Source organism: Tachyglossus aculeatus, chromosome X1 (assembly GCF_015852505.1).
Source record: "Tachyglossus aculeatus isolate mTacAcu1 chromosome X1, mTacAcu1.pri, whole genome shotgun sequence".
In the NCBI taxonomy this organism is placed as follows: Eukaryota; Metazoa; Chordata; class Mammalia; order Monotremata; family Tachyglossidae; genus Tachyglossus; species Tachyglossus aculeatus.
The window spans coordinates 80195768-80218679 of record NC_052101.1 but is presented as its reverse complement, the minus strand read 5'-3'; the positions used below and the strand labels follow the sequence as shown (position 1 = coordinate 80218679).

The 22912-nt window shown below is 44.3% G+C and overlaps 1 protein-coding gene across 1 annotated transcript in view; it reads left to right on the top strand.

Annotated features, from left to right (window-relative positions):
• NINJ1 (ninjurin 1) overlaps positions 1 to 22912 on the top strand; it is a 114154-nt gene that overhangs the window by 54913 nt on the left and 36329 nt on the right. Inside the window, exon 7 of the mRNA XM_038771704.1 lies at positions 9967 to 10006. Coding sequence (XP_038627632.1) covers positions 9967 to 10006 — 40 coding nt within the window. The remainder of the gene's footprint in view (positions 1 to 9966; positions 10007 to 22912) is intronic.

Here is a 22912-nt window from a genome sequence, read left to right as displayed (position 1 = left end):
CTGCTTCCCCTCTCCACCCCACCAAAGCACCCCCCCCCACAAAATTTTAAAACAAACAAAAAACATTACTGTCAATGGATCTGGGACCTGCCTGCTGTAATACAAAGGACAAGGCATCACTACTTGTCCTTTGGCTTCCAAAGTTTATGTTTTAAATTAGAATGAAACTTTCTGTAGACATTGAAAAAAAAAAAATCTAACAACCAGTTTGTTTCTGGTTAAATGTCCAAATCATTTTGTAATGATGTAGTTAGCAAACAGAGCTTATCATCATCTCTTTCTTGGAACATTCAGATGATTCTATTTCCTTGCAATGGACTGACCTTTTTTTAAAGACATAAATAGCTATCTGGTGCCTACCTTTGTTATGTTTGTACATGCACAATTGAATGCAGCTTGATCAGTTCACTGATGGGAGACTGTAGATTGTCTTCAAGTGAAGATCATGTTTTGCTTTTCCATACAGTAATCTGCCAGTATGCAGAGGTGGTAGAATGCATCAGAGCATAGCATTTTAGGCTGTGTGAGCTACAAACATTGCCTATTGCTCAGCTGAACAAGAACCTTCTTGGTTGAGGATTACTGTCATTTAGTATGATTCATTCATCTAGCAAAGTCTGTGTACATGAGGTGATCCAATGGAAAAATCCCTGGACTAGTAATCAGGGTTTCTGTTCCCCATTCTGCCTCTTTTTGCTGTTTGTCGCATTCCTTCTAACCATAGTGGTAGGGTTCAAATGGGCTATTTCTCCATTTGTAAAATGGGAAATGTAATACCCGGCTGCCCTTACCTCAAAGAGCAATTATGAAGGCTGTAGACATCAGTAAATGCCTTCCAACCAGTGCTCTCTAAATATAGTATTATTCTTCAACATTTGTGAGGGAGACAGAGTTTGAATGATCAACTGCGTGATCTTACTACAGGTTTTTGTCTTTTTGAGGGCTAGTGTGTTGAGGAAAAAAAATCCACCCTCTTGGAAACAAGACCACAGTTATTTCATAGAACTCTAGTTCTCATTTACTCTTCTGTTTCTTAATTATTGATGTTTATTGCCTCTTCTCTAACAATAGAGTTCAATTGGCCTTTTTCTAATTCCTCCTGAAAACATTCCCAGACCCTAAAGCCTTTACTCCAGTGGTTAGGAGCTTCAGATCAGTGCCTATTGTTTCTTAAGTGGCTCCAAAACACCAGGAGCCAGGCTGTCACCTAAAAGTGATGTTCCATAATTCCCAGCCTCCACTCGGTTGAATCTCTTGTTTCCATTTGCCCAGATCCTTTTCTTTCCTGTTTGCTTCCTCACAGGTAACTTGGGACTGTCTTTTCTTCCCCTCTGCTATGGTTCAGCTATTGGCCTCTGCTATTTCCCTTTACCTGATTTCTATTGTTTCTTCATTTTCTTCTGTAAATAAATGGCAGACTAGTCCTTTTCTCTCCACAAACTGTCCTCCATCTCCTATGGTATGTCTTTATAGATCTTGGTACCCATTTTCTGACACTTTCCTTTCTTTGGCTTTTTAAATACAGTTGACAATAGTGTTCACTGGAGCTAGCTGCTTCTATCATTTTTGGATGCAACCAACCAACCCAGCAGCAATCGTATTTTCACTAGGTATCTGAGAGCTCTTCCTCTTCTGCCATTCCTTCTTTTCTTTTTGACCTTTACAATTAGAGAAGTGGGGGGGGGGGGGGGAAGGGGGTGAAACCATAGGCACCCATACAAGAAAACTATTTCTTCGAAGCTCTACTCGCATAAACTTTTGAAGGAGAGCACATGGAAGTGCTCTCCTTTCAAAGGGTTCCATTTTTCCTTTCCCAATACTGGTTATAAATCCAGATTCACATGTTTTTCATGGGCAGAAATCCTTTTTGAAGCAAGTTAATGGCTTGGGCTCAGTGAAAACAAGACAACCTTTCAGAAATGAATGTCATTAAAATTATGTACGCTACCAGTTTTTCATTGTTTTTAAAACACGTCTTTTATAGGGAGAAAAAAAAAAGGGGAGTCCGGAATAACAGTATGTGTTCAAATACCATTGATTGGTTATTTTATCTGGTGACCTAGAAATGCATGGAAAGCTAGTATAATTGCACCTTATAACTGCCAAGAAAAGGCTTTTAAAAATAAAGTTTTATATGTTTTTCATGCTTTATGTAGTAACTAATAGTGCCATGCATCCTGGTGAGGGGGGCTTAATAAATAGTGAAGATTTGATTGAGTCAACTTAGAGCAATTTCACTGTATTGTTTCTGCAGACATAAATCAGTGAAAAGTCCAAAATCCTCCATTCAACTGTCAGGCTTGTAAATCTCAGGTTGAGCAACTTCCAAAGGTGCCATATGATCTGAAAAGTTAGGCACTTCCTACAACACTGATGAAATTGTAATGCTCCAGTGTGTCTCTATGCAAATGAGCAGTCTCTCATGTTGTCATTGAAACATTTCAGGATGATGATATGCCATTTTCCCCTAGAAAATAGTCCTTACCAAATGCCTTGTAAGATCTCGACTATTCAGATGTTTGCTTTAACTAGATGGTTATGTCTGCTAAGATCTTTCCTGCATGTCCCCTGAATCAACAGTTATTCCTAGACAGGAGTTCTGGTACAATCCAAGCATCGGTAGTAAAGCAAAGTTGAGAAACCTACGTGTAAAATTGACTGCTACTCATGCCTACAGATACAGTCTGCTCTCTGGAAAGTAAAGGATGGCCAAGAGTTAATAGAAGCCATTCAAATTATCTTTAGCCAATCGCAAATCTTCAGGAACAACTTTATATTTGGGCTGCCTCAATTTGGCTGTTAATTCAAGAGCCACATGTAATGGGGTAAAGTAATCTGTGTATTCTCCAAACACACAATTAGTTTGATGCAATCTTGTGACAAACAAAGTGTGAAAATGCATTGCCTAATAACTTGATACGTCTACCTTAGTAAGGCAAACAGTTTTCTGAGAAAACCAGGTGCGGACTGAGGTTTATCCACCAGAGATCGATCGTAGCAGATCGTGATTTATTTAGTTCTATTTTGTCAGGCCGGGTGAGGTGCCAGAATTCTATAAGGGTGCTTTTGTTTCATTAACCCAGGATTTGTGTGTGCAATGGCATATACGGAGTTTACCTTTACAACACAATGTAATGGGAACTTCTCAACTGCCCTAGGCAGCTCAGGATGACTAGAATATAACTTCATTCAATCGTATGTATTGAGCGTTTACTGTGCGCAGAGCACTGTTCTAAGCACTTGGGAAGTACAAATCGGCAACATATAGAGACAGTCCCTACCCAACAACGGGCTCACAGTCCTGGATGCATTTTTGGGGTTTTTGTTTGTTTGTTTCACGTCCACATCTTTTATTCTGGCTGTGTCAACCCACATTATTTATCGAGCCCAGCATGGAAACGCATGGACCCTCCATGTAGATAGTTGGGATTGAAGCATTTTCTTATGCTCAGCTCAGTAAAGTTGAAGGTCTGTGATCAACAGGCATTTCCCCTGTGACATTTATCAGTCCAATGACTCGAACAAGATAGGCCTTCTCCCCCTTCTGTGCACTATCAGCAATCACGCACCTGTCTCTATTTTGTTCTGTTCATAGAGCTCAATTTTTGAAGTAGTAGAACTCAAGGCAATTTATATAATAAAGATGATGTATGATTTGTGTCTATTTCTAATTTATTATGCTACACCTAAAGGTTTTATGCTTGTCACAAATAAAAATGTAACTGGTTCTCCTATAAAAGTCCTCTAGAATGTAAGCTCCTTGTGGGCAGGGAACGTGTACCACATCTGTTACATTGTACTCTCCTGTACCGTATGATACTGTACAGTGCTCCACACACAGTGAGTGTTTAATAAATAATAATAATGATGGTATTTGTTAAGTGCTTATTAAGTGCCAGAGACTGTTCTAAACGCTGGGGTAGATACAAGCTAATCAGGTTGGACACAGTCCCTGTCCCACATGGGGCTCACAGTTTTAATCCTCGTTTTACAGATGAGGTAACTGAGGCACAAAGAAGTTAAGTGACTTACCCAAGGTCACACAGCAGAAACGTGGCAAAGCCAGGATTAGAACCCAGGTCCTTCTTACTCCAGGCCTGTGTACTATCCACTAGATCATGCTGCTCCTTGTGGGTAGGGAACGTGCATACCAACTCTGTTGTACTCTCCCAAGTGCTTTAGTACACTGCTCTTCACACAGTAAACTTCAAGAACTATTGATTAACTGATTGGTTGATCCCTGTATACTGTAAGCTCCTTGTGGGCAGTGAACATGTCTACCAACAATCAATGGTATTGAAAAGTTTCTATGTGCAGAGCACTATACTAAGCGCTTGGGAAAGTACAGTACAACAGAGTTGGCAGACATGTTCACTGTCTGCAGTGAGCATACAGTCCAGAGGTTACAAATCTGTTGTATTGTTCTCTCTCCCAGTCACTAAGTATAATGCTCTGCGCAGAGTAAGCGCTCTGTGGATACACATACTAGAATGACCTTATGACAGAAGATGGGAAGTTCTGAAGAGGATGTGTCCATGGAGTCACTATGGTTTGGAAACTACTAGATGGCATAAGAAGTAGAAGAAGAGTACGTCTCAGTAAATACCATTAATTGCTTGCTTGATTGAATGAACATGTGGGTTGGAGGAACTGTGTGATGGTTTTCCTCCAAGACTTCCAACTTCATGGTTAGGGATATGCCATCCAACATCCCTATCTTTCCTTGATTGACTGGCCCTACAATTCATTTATTTCAATTGACAGTCAGGCCTTTCCTCATCCTGGCCTCAGGCAGTTTCTTGGGCTATCACCGTTCCATTTTGGTAAGAAGCTTCCTCTCAAAAGTACACTACTATCTACCTGGCCCATAGGCACATATTTGTAATTGCTTTTCTTCATCTTGCTGTTACCTGATCTGCCTTTAACTGGAACACAATACAACTCTGGGAAATGAGCAATGCAATGTCAACATGTTTGTTTTTGTCCTTCCATAAGGACATTCCCTGATGAAATTGATAGTTTAAGAGTGGGGATACACATTTCCTGATGGGATTTGGATAGCTTTACCCTTAGGCTGACTGCAGGTTGCTGGGAGTTTATCAACTGGGGAGATTTTCCATCCCTTAACCAGACCAAAAATCTCTTCGCTTTAGGTCTGAATCTGTGTTTCCCTTGGTCCAAACTCCTGGTGATTTCACAGGAAAATCTGACAGAAAAAGTCTAAGTTGGGCCTTTGGAAGAACAAGCAGCCTAAAGTTTTCCATCAACTGAGACTTTCCTCAGCCTCCTCCTTCATGGTTAGTACTTCCCAGATTTTACCCAATTCAATTAAGAAGTCATATATTGACTCCACCTGAGCCTAGGGCTTAGTAGGACTCCTTCTGACCTTCAAGTGGCCACAACCATTGGACTATTATGGGACTAGCTCCTTGAGAGCAGAGACCATGTCTTCAGTGGTGCTCTGCACACAACAGGCACACACTATGTTGACTGCCTGAGTGCAAACTGGTCTGAAACACACATTTTGGATAATAAGAGGGACGGCCCTGTAAAAAGTGGAATCTTGATTGTTCTTTCAATCAATCACTGGTATTTGATTCTTAGCGTCCTTAGGGAGGGCAGTTTCTGTGGAGTGAAGGAGGCGGAAGCCAGATTGTAGGGGGTCAAAGAGAGAATTGTCTGCTGTGTGACTTTGCTGTGTCACTTCACTTCTCTATGCCTCAGTTATCTCATCTGTGAAATGGGGATTAAGATTGTAAGTCCCACATGGGACTGGAACCGTGTCCAACCTGATTAGCTTGTATCTACCCCAGCGGTTAGAACAGTACCTGGAACGTAGTAAGCCCTTAACAAATACCATTTAAAAAGAGAGGGAGTGGAGGCAGTCGGGATAGACAACTCACTCAAGGAGTTTGGAGATGAATGGCAGGAGGAAGATGAGGCCGTGACTGGAGGGAGCCATGGGGTCAAGAGTGGGGTTTCTTTTTAGGATAAGGGAGGCATGAGCAGTGTATCTTTCACAATACTTCCTGTCAGGGCTAGAGAATCCAGTGAGTTGCATTTTGTAAGGTGAAGGATAAGAATAATGTCATATTCTGTTTGGCTGTACTTTAGATGTGGTTCTTGGTTGAGTTGTGTTGGAGGAGGGGGAAATGGCATGCCCTGTGGTCAATCATTTTGGAAATAAACCAGTGGCATAGTAGTTTCACTACTGTTATAGGCTCATTCTTTAACATCCTGAGCCAATTTAAATGAGTTTAAACAACATTTAATCAAAGGTATGATGGTGACTATTTTCTTGCTGTACCCAATACCTACATTGTTTTGTAGAGGGGTCAAATGCAAAGTGAGGATTATCATAGTGGAGGACTAAGTCTTAGCTAAAGTCTGGTACTGTTCCTGAATCTGTGAATGCTGGTTTCCTTGGTCCCTCTGTTATCATTATGTCTGTTCCCTAAATAGAAGGGCTCCTAAATTATTTATCTTTTCTTCCCTAGACCTAAGAAATATGATATCTATGTAGAGTCTGTAGTTAAAGGAGTAGCCTAGTATTACTCAAACAACTCTAGGCCCTAATGCACAAATAAGCAAATTGCTCTCTTTGGCACAGATTTAAATACAAATTGTGCACTGAGAAAATGTTATTTATCTAGTCCCAAATGACCTTCCTAGAGAGAGAGTTCATTCCAACAAGATTTCGATCCTCAAAATTTTCATCCCAGGGCAACTGAGAGCCCGGGAAAATGGAATTTAATTTCCGTCTCCTCTGGAGTCCTAAATCTGCAAGAGTAAAAGTAACATTTTGGAAAGGGAAATGTTAAACTGCCAGACAATTTTGACCAAACCCCACAATAAAAAAGATTAGTTGGTTGGGCTATTATGTGTGCCAGTCTTGTCAAGGAATAAAATATATTTGAAGCAATTATAGATTCTGGGTCTGGAAGGGGTTTGGAGAAGATCTTGATTTAATCCATTCCCCTTATTCTGGGTTAGACCATACTTAAACTGCCCTAGGAAAAGGAGACGCTCCCATATTTTGAAAGATATCTAGAGGAACAGATTCCACTGCTTCTCTTCAACCACCAATGCTATTTGCTCAGGAAATTCTTATTTCTCATCATCATCATCATCAATCGTATTTATTGAGCGCTTACTATGTGCAGAGCACTGTACTAAGCGCTTGGGAAGTACAAATTGGCAACATATAGAGACAGTCCCTACCCAACAGTGGGCTCACAGTCTAAAAGGGGGAGACAGAGAACAAAACCAAACATACTAACAAAATAAAATAAATAGGATAGATATGTACAAGTAAAATAAATAAATAAATAAATAAATAGAGTAATAAATATGTACAAACATATATACATATATACAGGTGCTGTGGGGAAGGGAAGGAGGTAAGATGGGGGGGATGGAGAGGGGGATGAGGGGGAGAGGAAGGAAGGGGCTCAGTCTGGGAAGGCCTCCTGGAGGAGGTGAGCTCTCAGCAGGGCCTTGAAGGGAGGAAGAGAGCTAGCTTGGCGGATGTTGGGTGGGAGGGCATTCCAGGCCCGGGGGATGACGTGGGCTGGGGGTCAATCAATCAATCGTATTTATTGAGCGCTTACTATGTGCAGAGCACTGTACTAAGCGCTTGGTCGATGGCGGGACAGGTGAGAACGAGGTACGGTGAGGAGATTAGCGGCAGAGGAGCGGAGGGTGCGGGCTGGGCTGTAGAAGGAGAGAAGGGAGGTGAGGTAGGAGGGGGCGAGGTGATGGAGAGCCTTGAAGCCGAGGGTGAGGAGTTTCTGCCTGATGCACAGATTGATTGGTAGCCACTGGAGATTTTTGAGGAGGGGAGTAATATGCCCAGAGCGTTTCTGGACAAAGATAATCCGGGCAGCAGCATGAAGTATGGATTGAAGTGGAGAGAGACACAAGGATGGGAGATCAGAGAGAAGGCTGGTGCAGTAGTAGTAGTACTACTATTTCTGGTAGTAGTAGTAGTAGTAATAGCATGGTCTAGTGGAAAGAGCATGGGCCTGGAAGTCAGAGGACCTGGGTTCTAATCCTGGCTCTGCCACATGTCTGCTATGTGGCCTTGGGGAAGTCACTCAACTTCTCTTGGTCTCAGTTACCTCATCTGTAAAATAGGGATGAAAACTATGAGCCCCAAGTGAAACATGGACTGTGTCTAACCTGAGTAGCTTGTTTCTACTCCAGCACTTGGTACAGTGCCTGACGCATAATAAGTGCTTTACAAATACCATAAACAATAATAGTAGTGGTTTTTAATTGAGCACCTTATAATAATAATAATGGCATTTATTAAGCACTATGTGCAAAGCACTGTTCTAAGCGCTGGGGAGGTTACAAGGTGATCAGGTTGTCTCATGTGGGGCTTACAGTCTTAATCCCCATTTTACAGATGAGGTAACTGAGGCATAGAGAAGTTAAGTGACTTGCCCAAAGTCACACAGCTGACAAGAGGTGGAGTCAGGATTTGAACCCATGACTCTGACTCCAAAGCCCAGGCTCTTTCCACTGAGCTATGCTGCATGAATACAATGTATTATACTAAGGAGTTGGCATGTTCAGCAGAAGCACAAGCCATGTCTCTTGCCCACAAACAGGTTTCCCACTTATGACTCAGAAGTAGTGGTAGCAATAGCATTTATGATATCTACTGTGTGCAAAGCACTGTACTAAGTGCTGGGGTGGGGGAGGAATAAACTGTGGGAATTGGACTAGCTCCCTGGTCCTCCCGGGGCTCACAATGTAAGAATAATGAGGGGAGGGGTTTACAGACAGATGCAAAAAGAAAAAGGAAACAGTATAAAATGCAAATGCAACTTAAAAGATAATGCTGAAAGTTCCAACAGGTCTAGAGGTATAGGAGACCGGTAGGAGTCTCTGGGTGAAACATGCTGCTGCAATTAAAATCTGTTCAGCCCTGCAATGGCCCTGAGAGGCAGAGTGGGAGAGCAGTAGGAGTTCCCAGTATTTCACTTGGCAGACCTGGGATGAAAAACTGAGGAGGGGGTTGGGGGAAGGGGTGGCTGCTGCAGCTCAGATATCCTCAAAAAAGCCATGTAGTAAACCTGTGTTACTGGCCACCATGGAGGTAATTGGCTTAGGAAGCAGCATGGCCTAGGGGCAAGAGCAAGGTTTGGTAATCAGAGGAAGTGGGTACTAATCCTGGCTCTGACACTTGTCTGCTGTGTGACCTTGGGCAAGTCGCTTAACTTCTCTGTGCCTCAGTTACCTCATCTATAAAATGGGAAGTAAGACTGTGAGCCCCACAAGGGACAACCTGATTACCTTGTATCTACCAGTGCTTGGCACATAGTAAGCACTTAGCGAATACCATAATCATTATTATTATTAATAGAGTTTCTGCCCTAAAGGGAAAGACAGGCATTGATACTGATGATTAGTTGGGGAAGGCTTGTGGGATTTTCGGAGGACTATGGTGGTGGGGAGGATTTGGTGGGAAGGGAGTTCCAGGCCCTGAAGACAGCAGGAGCAAGGGGTCGGAAGCGGGCAAGATAAGAATGGAGTTCAGCCAGGAAGTGGACTTGGGAGAAGGGAAGAGTGAGCAGGGGAGTAGTAGATATGGAGAGAACTGGAGGAAAGCCTTGATGTCAATGGTAAGGAGGCTTTGATGTGGAAGAAGATGGGCAACCATTGAAAGGTTTTGAAAAGAGGGGAGACCTGTGCTTAGCAACCTTTCAGGAAGATGATCTGAGGAGAAAAATGGAGTATCGACGGAAGGGAAGAGAAGCTGGAGGTAGTGAGATCAGCAATGAGGCTGATACAATATTCTAATCAAGATGCTTTCCTCCTTTTTGCTGTCACTCACATTAGTAGTAGAATAGCAATAACATTTTACAATAATGTGCAAAACACTGTTCTAAGTGTATCCACATCACCAGCCCCAACCTCTCTCCTGCTCTTCAATCACACAATTCCTCTTTCCTCCAGGCCATCTCCACCTGGATGACCAACTGACATCTTTAACTCAGTAAGTATGTCCAAAACACATCTCTTCATCTTCCCTCCTAAACTCACTCCTCCTCCTAACTTTTCCATCACCTGAATGGCGGTAACAGGGAAAGTTTGATCTCTCTTGTTGAGACTTACTGGGATTCAGGTATTCCTGCTTACTCCCTTCTGCCTCCCCTCCCACTGGCTTCTCCTGCTCCCTCAACCCCTCTTTAAACTCTCCTTCTATTTTCCCCTAAAATGATTTCCCTGTTTGCTCATGAGTCCTGGATGCCTCTATACCACATTCCCAAATTCACTTCCCTCTTCCATCTCTATGCCCCTCCTGCTTTTCTCCCTATCTAGTGGAAGATCAGAGGAAAAGAAGCCAGGGAGGCTACCTCTATATCAAGTTTGCCCAGATATGGGGGTCTCAGTAAGGAACAGGATAACAAAGGTTGCAGTGATATCATGCAACTAAGAAAAAGACTGGAATTGTCTATCGCATTCTCCCAGGTCCCTAAGAAATGATGCAGATTTTTTGAAAGGGCCAATCCATTACAGGTGGCCCCTTTCCTATTGCTTATAATTTTGTCCTATTAGAGCTGTTTAGAAAAATAGCTACTCTAGGCAGCTGTTCTTGATGACTTGGTGTCCTGTGGCAGGAGATGGGGATGGTAAGGCAGGGGGCTATTGAGTAGAATTCCACAAGAGTGTGTCCTCCTGGGTTGAGATCTCTTCCAGTTGAGATCTTCCAGAAGAAGATCTCTTCTTTTGCTATAACACACATTTCTATTCCACAATTTGGGAATACACCCAGTTCTATAACACAGGGGTTATGTTCTTGCAAAACCTCAGGGAAAGGAAAACCTGTGCTGCATTAGTCAGGTGCTTGGCACATACCCCAAAGCAATTCCTTTTGATAATATGGCACATCTAGCCCAATATCTGTTCTCTTTTCCCCTTAGACTGTGAGCCCCATGTGTGACAGGGACTGTGCCCAATCTGATTATCTGGTACCTACCCCTGGGCCTAGTACAACACTTGACCCACAGTAAGCAATTAACTAGTGCCGCAAGTATTATTATTATTATTATCATTATGATTATGAAATGGGTTCTCAATACCATAAGAATGTTCCCTAGTTGTGGATGGATCAGCACAAAACACAACCACTACTGCAAAACCCACTCAAATGTATGGCTTGAGCAAAGCTCATTCCCAAATGAAAAGGGGTTGGAAAAGTAGTATTTTTCAAGGGCAAAGCATAAAATAACCTCTCTCCCAAAGACACTCATGGCTGCAATTTCACCATCAACTGTGTCACCAAGCTGAGGGACAACTCTCCTAATTCCCTAGCAGTGTTCTAGGCAAAATGCATAGTGAAAACATGGATGATGATGAGACCAAATATAACAAGATGGCAGAATTAGGTAGCGTTCCTCCCACAGCATCCAGAGTTTCTTCTGGATGTAACATGATCTGCAAGTTGAAGCATGTAGAGTCAGAGTAGGAAGAATCGATTATGTGCAAGTGTGAGTTATCACGTCTTAGACCCTCAGCCTTGTGGTACTGGAAAGTACTTTCTGATTCATTGTCTTTATGCAGCTGCATAGAATTTAATTCAGTATTATAATGAGCAGTAAGGGTATACAACTTCTATTAGTGATGACATAATACAGGTGTACCGCTCAATATACCTTTTTTATGGTATTGTTATGGGCAGGGAATGTCTGTTTATTGTTGTATTGCACTCTCCCAAATGCTTAGTACAGTGCTCCACACACAGTAAGAACTCAATTAACACGATTGAATGAATGAATACTTACTCTGTGACAGACATTATATTAAGCACTAAGGTAGATACAAGAAGATCAGACACAATCCATGTCCCACTTGGGCTCACAGTCTTAATTCCCACTTTACGGATGAGGTAACAGGCACAGGGAAGTTAAGTGACTTGTTCAAGGTCACACAGAAGACAAGTGGCAAAGTCGGGATGAGAACCCAGATTCTCTGACTCCCAAGCCTGTACTCTTTTCACTAGGCCACACTGCTTCCCTGCGCTGTGATCCTCAAAAATGTGACTGTACCATGAACAGCTGTTTTCCAAATAGACTTGCATGTGATTTGTTAGGTTCTGTTGCAGAACCATCCCCAGCATGATGATCAGGCTCCATGGGTAAGTAAAACTAACACTGTAACTCATTGTAACTCATTTAGAGAAGCGGCGTGGCTCAGTGGAAAGAGCATGGACTTGTGAGTCAGAGGTCATGGGTCCTAATCCCAGCTCCCCACATATCTGCTGTGTGACCTTGGACAAGTCACTTAACTTCTCTGAGCCTCAGTTCTCTCATCTGTAAAATGGGGATTAAGACAGTGAGCCCTACGTGGGACAACATGATCACCTTGTATCCTCCCCAGTGCTTAGAACAGTGCTTCACACATAATAAGTGCTTAAATACCATCATTATTTCCCATCACCCCATCTCCCATTGTCCCTTCCCCACCATTATTCCTAAGGATTTTTCTGACTCCATGCCCCCCTATCTCCCCAAACCCTTTTACCTACCGGCATTTTATTTTTTGGTACATCAGTGAGGTGTGCCCCAAAACCATGCACCACTGCCACGGCCTGGAAGAAGTGGGCAGGAAAAAGCTACTGAGCACCCCCTTCAAGTAAGCGGGGAGGGGGTTGTTTCCATGTCACGTGGCTGCCCCACTACTCTCTATCTCTAATATAAGCCTACTGTGCTCCATGGACTCCACCCCCTACCCTAGGACCTCCCTTCTGGAGCTCCAGTCCACTAGTTCATTCATTCATTCAATCGTATTTATTGAGCACTTACTTTGTGCAGAGCACCGTACTAAATGCTTGGGAGAGTACAATACAACAATAAACAGACACATTCCCTGCTCACAATGAGCTTACAGTCTAGAGTGGGGGAGACAGACATTAATATAAAAATATTAAAGACCTGTATGTAAGTGCTGTGGGGCTGGGATGGGGGGAAGAATACAGGGAGCAAGTCAGGGCGATGCAGAAGGCAGCTGATATCCTCATGTTCCTCCCTACTCTCCTGTCCCTCCCCTCCTTCCACTGTTTCCACTGGCTCTGTTTCCACTGGCAGCTGCAAATTGTCCTCACCTGTAACTCTGGAGATTAACCACATCTCCTGTTTCTATGTTGAGTGCTGGCTGCTGCTGAAGACAGGCAAGAGTTGGGAAGGAGGTGCATCTTGAGGAAAGCACCTTGCCTCACTTTTTCTTTTTTTTTAAAAAAAGTGGGGGTGGTTGGTGGGAGGACAGTGAGGGGAGGATCAAGTTAGGGTTTGAATGGGGAGAAAACCTAGTCAAGACAGAGTAGAGTAGCAGTGAAATGATGTGGGGAAGGGTGAGGTGGGGAAGGGTGAGGTGGGGAGGGAGTTTGATTTTCTGGCAGTGATGGGCCTGGGAATCAGAAGGACCTCGGTTCTAATCCCAGCTCTGCCACTTGTCTGCTGTGTGACTTTGGGCAAGTTGCTTCACTTCTCTGTGCCTCAATTACCTCATCTGTAAAATGGAGATTAAGACAGTGAGCTCCATATGGAACATGGACTGTGTTCAATCTGATTATCTTGTATCTACCCCAGTGCTTAGTACAGTGCCTGGCGCATAAGTGATTAACAAAATACATTTAAAAAAAAGCAATTGGACATAATGTTGGATGGGACTTATGGATCCCAGTCAAGTTAGCAATTCATGCTTTCTTTAGCTCCAGATTTTATGTTTGGAATCATTTGGTAGTTCAGAAATCAGAATACACCTATAAGAATTTGTATAGAAAAAACTGTCAGTCATGATGGTACCTCAGAACCATTTGCCCCTTAGCCCACTGAATTAATGGTTACTATAACTATCCCATAACAAGAGGTTCTTCAAGAACCGAACACCCCCGGTATAGGAGATTTACTAGGGTGAAGGAATCAAGAGCAGGCTTAGTAAATTTACATATGATTCTAAAGTGGGAAGGGTTGCTGAAAATTTGGAGGGCAGAAATAAAATTCTAAGTGATTTAGACAAATTACCAGAATGCTCTTGAAAAACATGATGCAATTCAATAGGGCAAGGACAAGTTAAATGTTTTTAGGGATTAAACAAATAGCACAAATGCAGGATGGAGAAAAGTAGTGGGCACAAATATAGCATTCATTCAAACAGTGGCATTTATTGAGGAAAAAGAGACATCGTCAAAACCCATATTGAACACCCACTGTGTTCAGAACATTGTACTAAATGTAAATGCTTGAGGATCTACAGAAAACAGCAGGGACACAGTCCCTGCTTTCGTGGCATTTATCATGTAATGAGGAAGACACACAGACACAAGTTGCCAAAGAAATAGAGAAAATTATGAAAAACAAAATTCAGCAGATAAGTACTAGAACAGTGCTTGGCACATAGTAAGCACTTAACAAATACCATCATTATAAGTAAATAGATCGAGGTATGCATCAGCGCTAAACAGTAGGAGTATTTGAGTGCCCACCGAGTGTAATACACTATGCTAATCAATCAATCCATGATATTTGTTGAGCACTTACTGTCTATATGCTGCACTAATTGCTTGGGAGAGTACAATGTATAGAGAATCTCTGCCCACAGTGTTTGCAATATATTGTGCTGGGAAAGTAGGACAGATTGACTTTTTAGGAGGTCTTTGAAAGATGGATAGTTGTGGGTTGGCCGAGCTGTGAGGGAAAGGCAGGAGCAGTGTATTGCTGACAGGAGGTTTTGGAGCAAGGTACATTCTGAGGTTTACCTGGGGAGAATGTAGAACAATAACTAGGGTGTGGTAAGAAAAAAGAGTGGATCATGAAGCCAGAAACAGTCGATGAAGAGCCTTGGCACTAATAGTTATGTTTTTTCTTTCATACTAGAAACAATAAGCCATCAATGGAGACCTTTGAAGAAGGGAATGACGTGTATGGACTGGCATTTTAAAAAGATGATAGATGCAGCTGTATGTAGGCGAGACTGATGAGACAAGAGACTGGGAAACCCATTAAGGAAACTGGGTACAGTAGTCTAGCTAAGAGGAGACAAGGGTGGATCTATGCCATATTGTGGAGGATGAACTGGTAGGACTTAGAGACAGACGGAATGTGGGAGTTAAATGAGTGAAAGGAGTCAGCGAGCTGGTAAAGAGGAAGTGGAGGCAGTGAGTATTAACAGTTTATTCAAAGAGTTCGGACAGGAATAGGATCTGGGAGACGGACAAGGAAGGGCTAAACATGTGGGGAGTTGAGGGAAGGTTTTTTGAGTATGGGGGAGACTTGGGCTAGTTTGAAGGCAGAGGGGAAAGCGTCAGATATGAGTGAGTTAGCAGTATGAGTTGGGAGGAATATGGGAGAAAATATTTTAAAGAGGCAAGAGGGGTAGGGACCAAGACACAGATGGCCAATCTCCCCTTGGGAGACACCTAGGAAAGAGAAGAATGTAGATATGAGAGCATTTGAGCAAGGAAGAGGTGAAGTTGCTCAAAAGCTGAATGTGAGTCAGCAATATAATGCTGATATTCAGAAAAGCCAACATAGTTCTCGGATTTTTCCACAGGAGAAAGGAAATAACCATTCCACCCTACATTGTACTTTTCGGGCTTTAATTAAAGCACCATGTCCAGTTTCAATCCCCACCCATTAAAAAGGTTTAAGGAAAATAGAGACCTTCCAAAGAAAAGTAACAAAAATGAAGACTGGGAAAGTATTGGAAAATAGGCCCTGTGAGGAAAAATGAAAATAACTAAATTTGAAGAGCAAACAGAAACCTAAAGGGCCACTCACTTGATGACAATCTTTAGGATGCTGATAAGTTATTTTCTATGGCCATGAGGGTGAAACAAGAGGAAAAGGCTTAGATTAAAGCATGCTAGATTTTGTTTAGACATAAGGAAGGACTTCCTTATTGGGGGCAACCAAGGCAATCTGGGGAATCTTTATCTTTGGAGATCTTTTAAGAGAGAATGAACAGACATCTATCTTGGAGAGTCTGGGCTTTTACCTATCTGAAATCATTGGGTTGGAGTGGATGATCTCTTAAGGTCCCTTCCAGCTCTCTGAATCCATGAGAAGAAGCATGCTTAGTGGATAGTGCACGGGCCTGGGAATCAGAAATCAATCAATCAATCAATCGTATTTATTGAGCACTTACTGTGTGCAGAGCACTGTACTAAGCGCTTGGGAAGTACAAGTTGGCAACATATAGAGACAGTCTAGAAGGGGGAGACAGAGAACAAAACCAAACATATTGCCAAAATAAAATAAATAGAATGGATATGTACAAGTAAAATGGAGTAATAAATATGTACAAACATATATACATATATACAGGTGCTGTGGGGAAGGGAAGGAGGTAAGACGGGGGGATGGAGAGGGGGATGAGGGGGAGAGGAAGGAGGGGGCTCAGTGTGAAAGGCCTCCTGGAGGAGGTGAGCTCTCAGTAGGGCCTTGAAGGGAGGAAGAGCGCTAGCTTGGCGGATGTGGGTAGGGAGGGCATTCCAGGCCAGGGGGATGACGTGGGCCAGGGGTCGATGGCAGGACAGGCGAGAACGGGGCACGGTGAGGAGATTAGCGGCAGAGGAGTGGAGGGTGCGGGCTGGGCTGTAGAAGGAGAGAAGGGAGGTGAGGTAGGAGGGGGCGAGGTGATGGAGAGCCTTGAAGCCGAGGGTGAGGAGTTTCTGCCTGATGCGCAGATTGATTGGTAGCCACCAGAGATTTTTGAGGAGGGGAGTAACATGCCCAGAGCGTTTCCGGACAAAGACAATCCAGGCAGTGGCATGAAGTATGGATTGAAGTGGGGAGAGACATGAGGATGGGAGATCAGAGATAAGGCTGATGCAGTAGTCCAGACGGGATAGGATGAGAGCTTGAACGAGCAGGGTAGCGGTTTGGATGGAGAGGAAAGGGCGGATCTTGGCAATGTTGCGGAGCTGAGACCAGCAGGTTTTGGTGATGGCTTGGACGTGAGGGGAGCAGAGTCGAGGATGACACCAAGGTTGCGGGCTTGTGAGACAGGAAGGATGATAGTGCCGTCAACAGTGATGGGAAAGTCAGGGAGAGGGCAGGGTTTGAGAGGGAAGACAAGGAGTTCAGTTTTGGACATGTTGAGTTTTAGGTGGAGGGCAGACATCCAGATGGAGATGTCCTGAAGGCAGGAGGAGATGCGAGCCTGGAGGGAGGGGGAGAGAGCAGGGGCAGAGATGTAGATTTGGGTGTCATCAGCATAGAGATGATAGTTGAAGCCGTGGGAGCGAATGAGGTCACCAAGGGAGAAAGACCTGGGTTATAATCTCAGCTCTGCCACATGTCTGCTGTGTGACGTTGGGCAAGTCATTTAGCTTCTCTGGGCCTCGGTTATCTCATCTGTAAAATGGAGATTAAGAGTGAGCACCCCATGTGGGACAGGGACTGTGTCCAACCTGATTAACTTATATCTGCCCCTGTGCTTGGCACATAGTAAGCACTTAACAAGTACCATAATTATCATTATGATTATGATTCCGATTTCTGTGGGTGATACCAATGAGACCCGCCCATCACCAACAATTGCTCCCACGTCTCACATGCCCCTTGCTGCATTTTACCATTTGCTACCCAGAGCGCATGACGCCAATTTTTGTTGCTTGTTTCAGTGTCATGATCTTCCCATAGTCTCTCTTCTAAGCCGGTCTCCGCATTTCCAGTTGCCTTACACTCAAATGATCCTCTGCTACTCCCATAACCTTACCGTTCCCCTCTCTGCCACATCATTTTAGATTTTTGTCATGTTTTTAAAGTCTTTCTTCTGTCTGCTTTGTTTATGGTTTCCCCAGGGCAGTTCACCATAATAGAGGCAGTTTGGGTATCTATTGTCACCCATCCTTCCCACAGGGAAAAAGCTTGGTGTCATGAGCACTGCTTAGTTCTGTGTTCCAGGACGCCACAGTTTGTAATTCTGTTTTGCCATTTGAGTTGGTTAAGTAGTGCACATAGATGACATTGGTGGAACTACTTGAGAATTCAAATGTGGTACCTGTGGTAGGCCTAAATCTCCTGACCATAAGAAGGTAAGACTCTTCAACTACCACACTTTGTATGTCAGTCTACAATATTATAATTAATGAATGATTATCATTATTAATAACAATAATGGTATTTAAGGCACTGGGTACATTAAAGATAATCAGATCATTCATTCATTCATTCAATCGTATTTATTGAGCACTTACTGTGTGCAGAGCACTGTACTAAGCGCTTGGGAAGTACAAGTTGTCAACATATAGAGACGGTCCCTACCCAACAGCGGGCTCACAGTCTAGAAAGGGGAGACAAACAACAAAACGAAACATATTAACAAAATAAAATAAATAGAATAAATATGTACAACTAAGAGTAATAAATATGTACAAACATATATACATATACATATATACAAATGCTGTGGGGAGGGGAAGGAGGTAAGGTGGGGGATGGGGAGGGGGAGGAAGGGGAGTGGAAGGAGGGGGCTCAGTCTGGGAAGGCCTCCTGGAGGAGGTGAGCTCTCAGTAGGGCTTTGAAGGGAGGAAGAGAGCTAGCTTGGCGGATGTGTGGAGGGAGGGCATTCCAGGCCAGTGGGAGGACTTGGGCCGGAGGTCGACGGCGGGACAGGTGAGAACAAGGCACAGTGAGGAGGTTAGCGGCAGAGGAGCGGAGGGTGCGACTGGGCTCTAGAAGGAAAGAAGGGAGGTGAGGTAGGAGGGGGCGAGGTGATGGAGAGCCTTGAATCTGTGAGTGAGGAGTTTTTGCCTGATGCGTAGGTTGATGGGTAGCCACTGGAGATTTTTGAGGAGGGGAGTAACATGCCCAGAGCGTTTCTGCACAAAGATGATCCAGGCAGCAGCATGAAGTATAGATTGAAGTAGGGAGAGACAGGAGGATGGGAGATCAGAGAGGAGGCTGATGCAGTAATCCAGTTGGGATAGGATGAGAGATTGAACCAGCAGGGTAACAATTTGGATGGAGAGGAAAGGGCAGATCTTGACGATGTTGCGGAGGTGCGACCGGCAGGTTTTGGTGATGGATTGGATGTGAGGGGTGAACGTGAGAGCGGAGTCGAGGATGACACCAAGGTTGTGGGCTTGTGGGACGGGAAGGATGGCAGTGCCGTCAGCAGTGATGGGAAAGTCAGGGAGAGGGCAGAGTTTGGGAGGGAAGATAAGGAGTTCAGTCTTGGACATACTGAGTTTTAGATGGCGGGCAGACATCCAGATGGAGATGTCTTGAAGGCAGGAGGAGACACGAGCCTGAAGGGAGGGAGAGAGAGCAGGGGCAGAGATGTAGATTTGGGTGTCATCAACGTAAAGATGACAGTGGAAGCCATGGGAGTGAATGAAGGAGTGAGTGTAGATAGAGAACAGAAAGGGGCCAAGAACTGACCCTTGAAGAACCCCTACAGTAAGGGGATGGGGGGGGGAGGAGCCCGCAAAAGAGACTGAGAATGAATGGCTGGAGAGATAAGAGGAGAACCAGGAGAGGACGGAGTCTGTGAAGCCAAGGTTGGATAGCATCTTGAGGAGAAGGGGGTGGTCCACAGTGTCGAGGGCAGCTGAGAGGTCAAGGATGATTAGGATAGAGTAGGAGCCATTGGATTTGGCAAGCAGGAGGTCATTGGTGACCTTTGAGAGGGCAGTTTTGGTGGAATGTAGGGGATGGAAGCCAGATTGGAGGGGGTCAAGGAGAGAGTTGGCATTGAGGAATTCGAGGCAGCGCGTGTAGACGACTCGTTCAAGGAATTCGGAAAGGATTGGTAGGAGGGAGATAGGGCAATAACTAGAAGGTGAGGTGGAGCCAAGAGAGGGTTTTTTTAGGATGGGAGAGACATGGGCATGTTTGAAGGCAGAGGGGAAGGAACCAGTGGAGAGTGAGCGGTTGAAGATGGAAGTTAAGGAGGGGAGGAGGGATGGAGCGAGAGATATCATAAGATGAGAGGGAATGGGGTCAGAAGCACAGGTGGCCAGAGTAGCACTTGAGAGGAGGGAGATGATCTCATCTGAGGATACTGCTGGGAAGGATGAGAGAGTAGTGGAGAGGGTTGAGAGCCGGGGGGTTGGAGAAGGTGGGGAGTGACTTTGGGGAGCTCAGACGTGATGGATTTAATTTTATTAATAAAGTAGGAGGCCAGATCGTTGGGGGTGAGGGAAGGAGGAAGGGGAGGAACAGGGGGCCTGAGAAAAGAGTTAAATGTTTGGAAGAGCTGACAGGGATGATGGGCATGGGTATCAATAAGGGAGGAGAAATAGTTTTGTCTGGCAGAGGAGAGGGCAGAGTTAAGGCAACAAAGGATAAACTTGAAGTGAACAAGGTTGGCATGGTGTTTAGACTTTCGCCAGCAGTGTTCAGCAGCTCGAGCATAAGAGCGAAGAAGGCGGACAGTGGCAGTGATCCAGGGCTGTGGGTTAGTGGTACGAGAGTGGCAAAGGGAAAGGGGAGTGAGGGAGCTGAGCTGAGTAGAGAGGGTAGAGTTAAGAGCAGTAATCTGATCATCAAGATTGGGTGGAGAGGAAAGGGAGGCGAGGTGGGGTGTGAGGCGCTCAGAAAGATGGTTGGGGTCGAGAGAGCGGAGGTCTCTGTGAGGTACTAATATAGATCAGACACAGTGTCTGTTCTACATGCAGTTCAGAGTTTAAAAGGGAGGGTGAATTATCTTATCCCCATTTTACAGATAAGGAAACTGAGGCACAGACAAATTAAGTGTCTTATCCGAGGTCACACAGCAGGAAGCAGCACATTGCCAAGATCCGCCCTTTCCTCTCCATCCAAACCACTACCCTGCTCGTTCAAGCTCTCATCCTATCTGTCTGGATTACTGTATCAGCCTCCTCTCTGATCTCCCATCCTCCTGTCTCTCCCCTCTTCAATCCATACTTCATGCTGCTGCCCGGATTATCTTTGTCCAGAAACGCTCTGGGCATGTTACTCCCCTCCTCCAAAATCTCCAGTGGCTACCAATCAACCTACGCATCAGGCAGAAACTTCTCACCTTCGGCTTCAAGGCTCTCCATCACCTTTCCTCCTCCTACCTCACCTCCCTTCTCTCCTTCTACAGCCCAGCCCGCACCCTCCGCTCCTCCGCCGCTAATCTCCTCACCATGCCTTGTTCTCGCCTGTCCCACTGTCGACCCCCGGCCCACATCATCCCCCTGGCCTGGAATGCCCTCCCTCTGCACATCTGCCAAGCTAGCTCTCTTCCTCCCTTCAAGGCCCTACTGAGAGCTCACCCCCTCCAGGAGGCCTTCCCAGACTGAGCCCCCTCTATCCCCCTGCCTTACCTCCTTCCCCTCCCCACAGCACCTGTATATATGTATATATGTTTGTATGTATTTATTACTCTATTTTATTTGTACATATTTATTCTATTTTATTTTGTAAATATGTTTTGTTTTGTTCTCTGTCTCCCCCTTCTAGACTCTGAGCCCACTGTTGGGTAGGGACCGTCTCTATATGTTGCCAACTTGTACTTCCCAAGCGTTTAGTACAGTGCTCTGCACACAGTAAGCACTCAATAAATTCGATTGAATGAATGAATGAAGTAGCACAGATGGGACTAGAACTGGTATCTTCTGACTCCCAGACCCATGCTCTTTTCTTATGGACAGGGAACATGCCTATCAAATCTGTCACAGCATGCTCATAGCACAGTACACTTCACACAGTAAGTAGTCAATCAATACCGTTGATTGAATGATTGATTTCTACTTGGCCACACTGCTCCCAAAGCCTTCTAAATTGTGCTTTCTGCCTCCTTGTCAATCCTTGCATCTGTGGACAATGGACAACCAAGGTAACAGAATGTAGTAGCATCAGTCAGCTGAGTGTCATTGATGGAGATTCTGGATTGTGTGTAGGGTTTGCCACATATGCACTAGCCTCAAAGTTCAGTCTTTTAAATTTTTTTATGGTATTTGTTTAGTACTCACTATATGAAGCAATGGGGTAGAACAAACTAATCAGGTTGGACACGGTCCATTTCCCACATGGGATTCACAGTCTAAATCCCCATTTTACAGATGAGGTAACTGGGGCACAGAGGTGAAGTGACTTGCCCAAGGTCACACAGCAGACAAGTGGTGGAGCCGGGATTAGAACCAATGTCCTTCCGACTCCCAAACTCAGGCTCTATCTACTGGGCCATGCTGCTTCTCATGACAAATGTCTACCAACTCTGTTGTACTGCACTCTCCCAAGCATTTAGTACAGTGCTATGCATGCAGTAAGTGCTTAATAAATACCATCAATTGATTAAATGGTCAGTCCATAGCTCTTTGCTGATTTGGAGAAGAGGTTCATAATCATCTATATGCCTTGCTGGATAGGTGCTTCCTTGGGGAGGTCATCAGATCATAGGAGCTTTTGTATGGCTGATTCAGGACTCGTGATGATGATCTCAGCCAGCTGCATTGAAAGACTTTCCCAGAGCCTCAAAATCCTTGTCTCCCACCAGCTTTTAGATTCCTTGAGGTGAAGCTTAGAAAGGCTTGGGACAAACAATTGGCTGATTGTGAAACTTAGGCCTGCAAGCCCTTGTTTAAAAGGGGAAAGGCCTTTTCAGAAAAAAGTAATATCTGGCATATACTTCTGTGATCTACCCTTCCTCAGGAAATCAGCAACTGCCATTTTCCTTAACAAGTGACTGCAGTTGGCATTGGTTATGTAGTGTGTTAATGTCCAATGCACAACTGCTCTTTTCTTTCTGTCTGGTAGGCTTTTGTTTTGACATGACCAGGCTTATTCATTCATTCTTTCAATTGTATTTATTGAGCGCTTACTTTGTGCAGAGCACTGTACTAAGCACTCAGGAGAGTACAATATAACAATAAACAGATGCATTCCCATTTATGGTCCTCTGGTGAAACTTGTTTTGTGGTAGCAAGCCCACTTTAGTGCACCTTTCC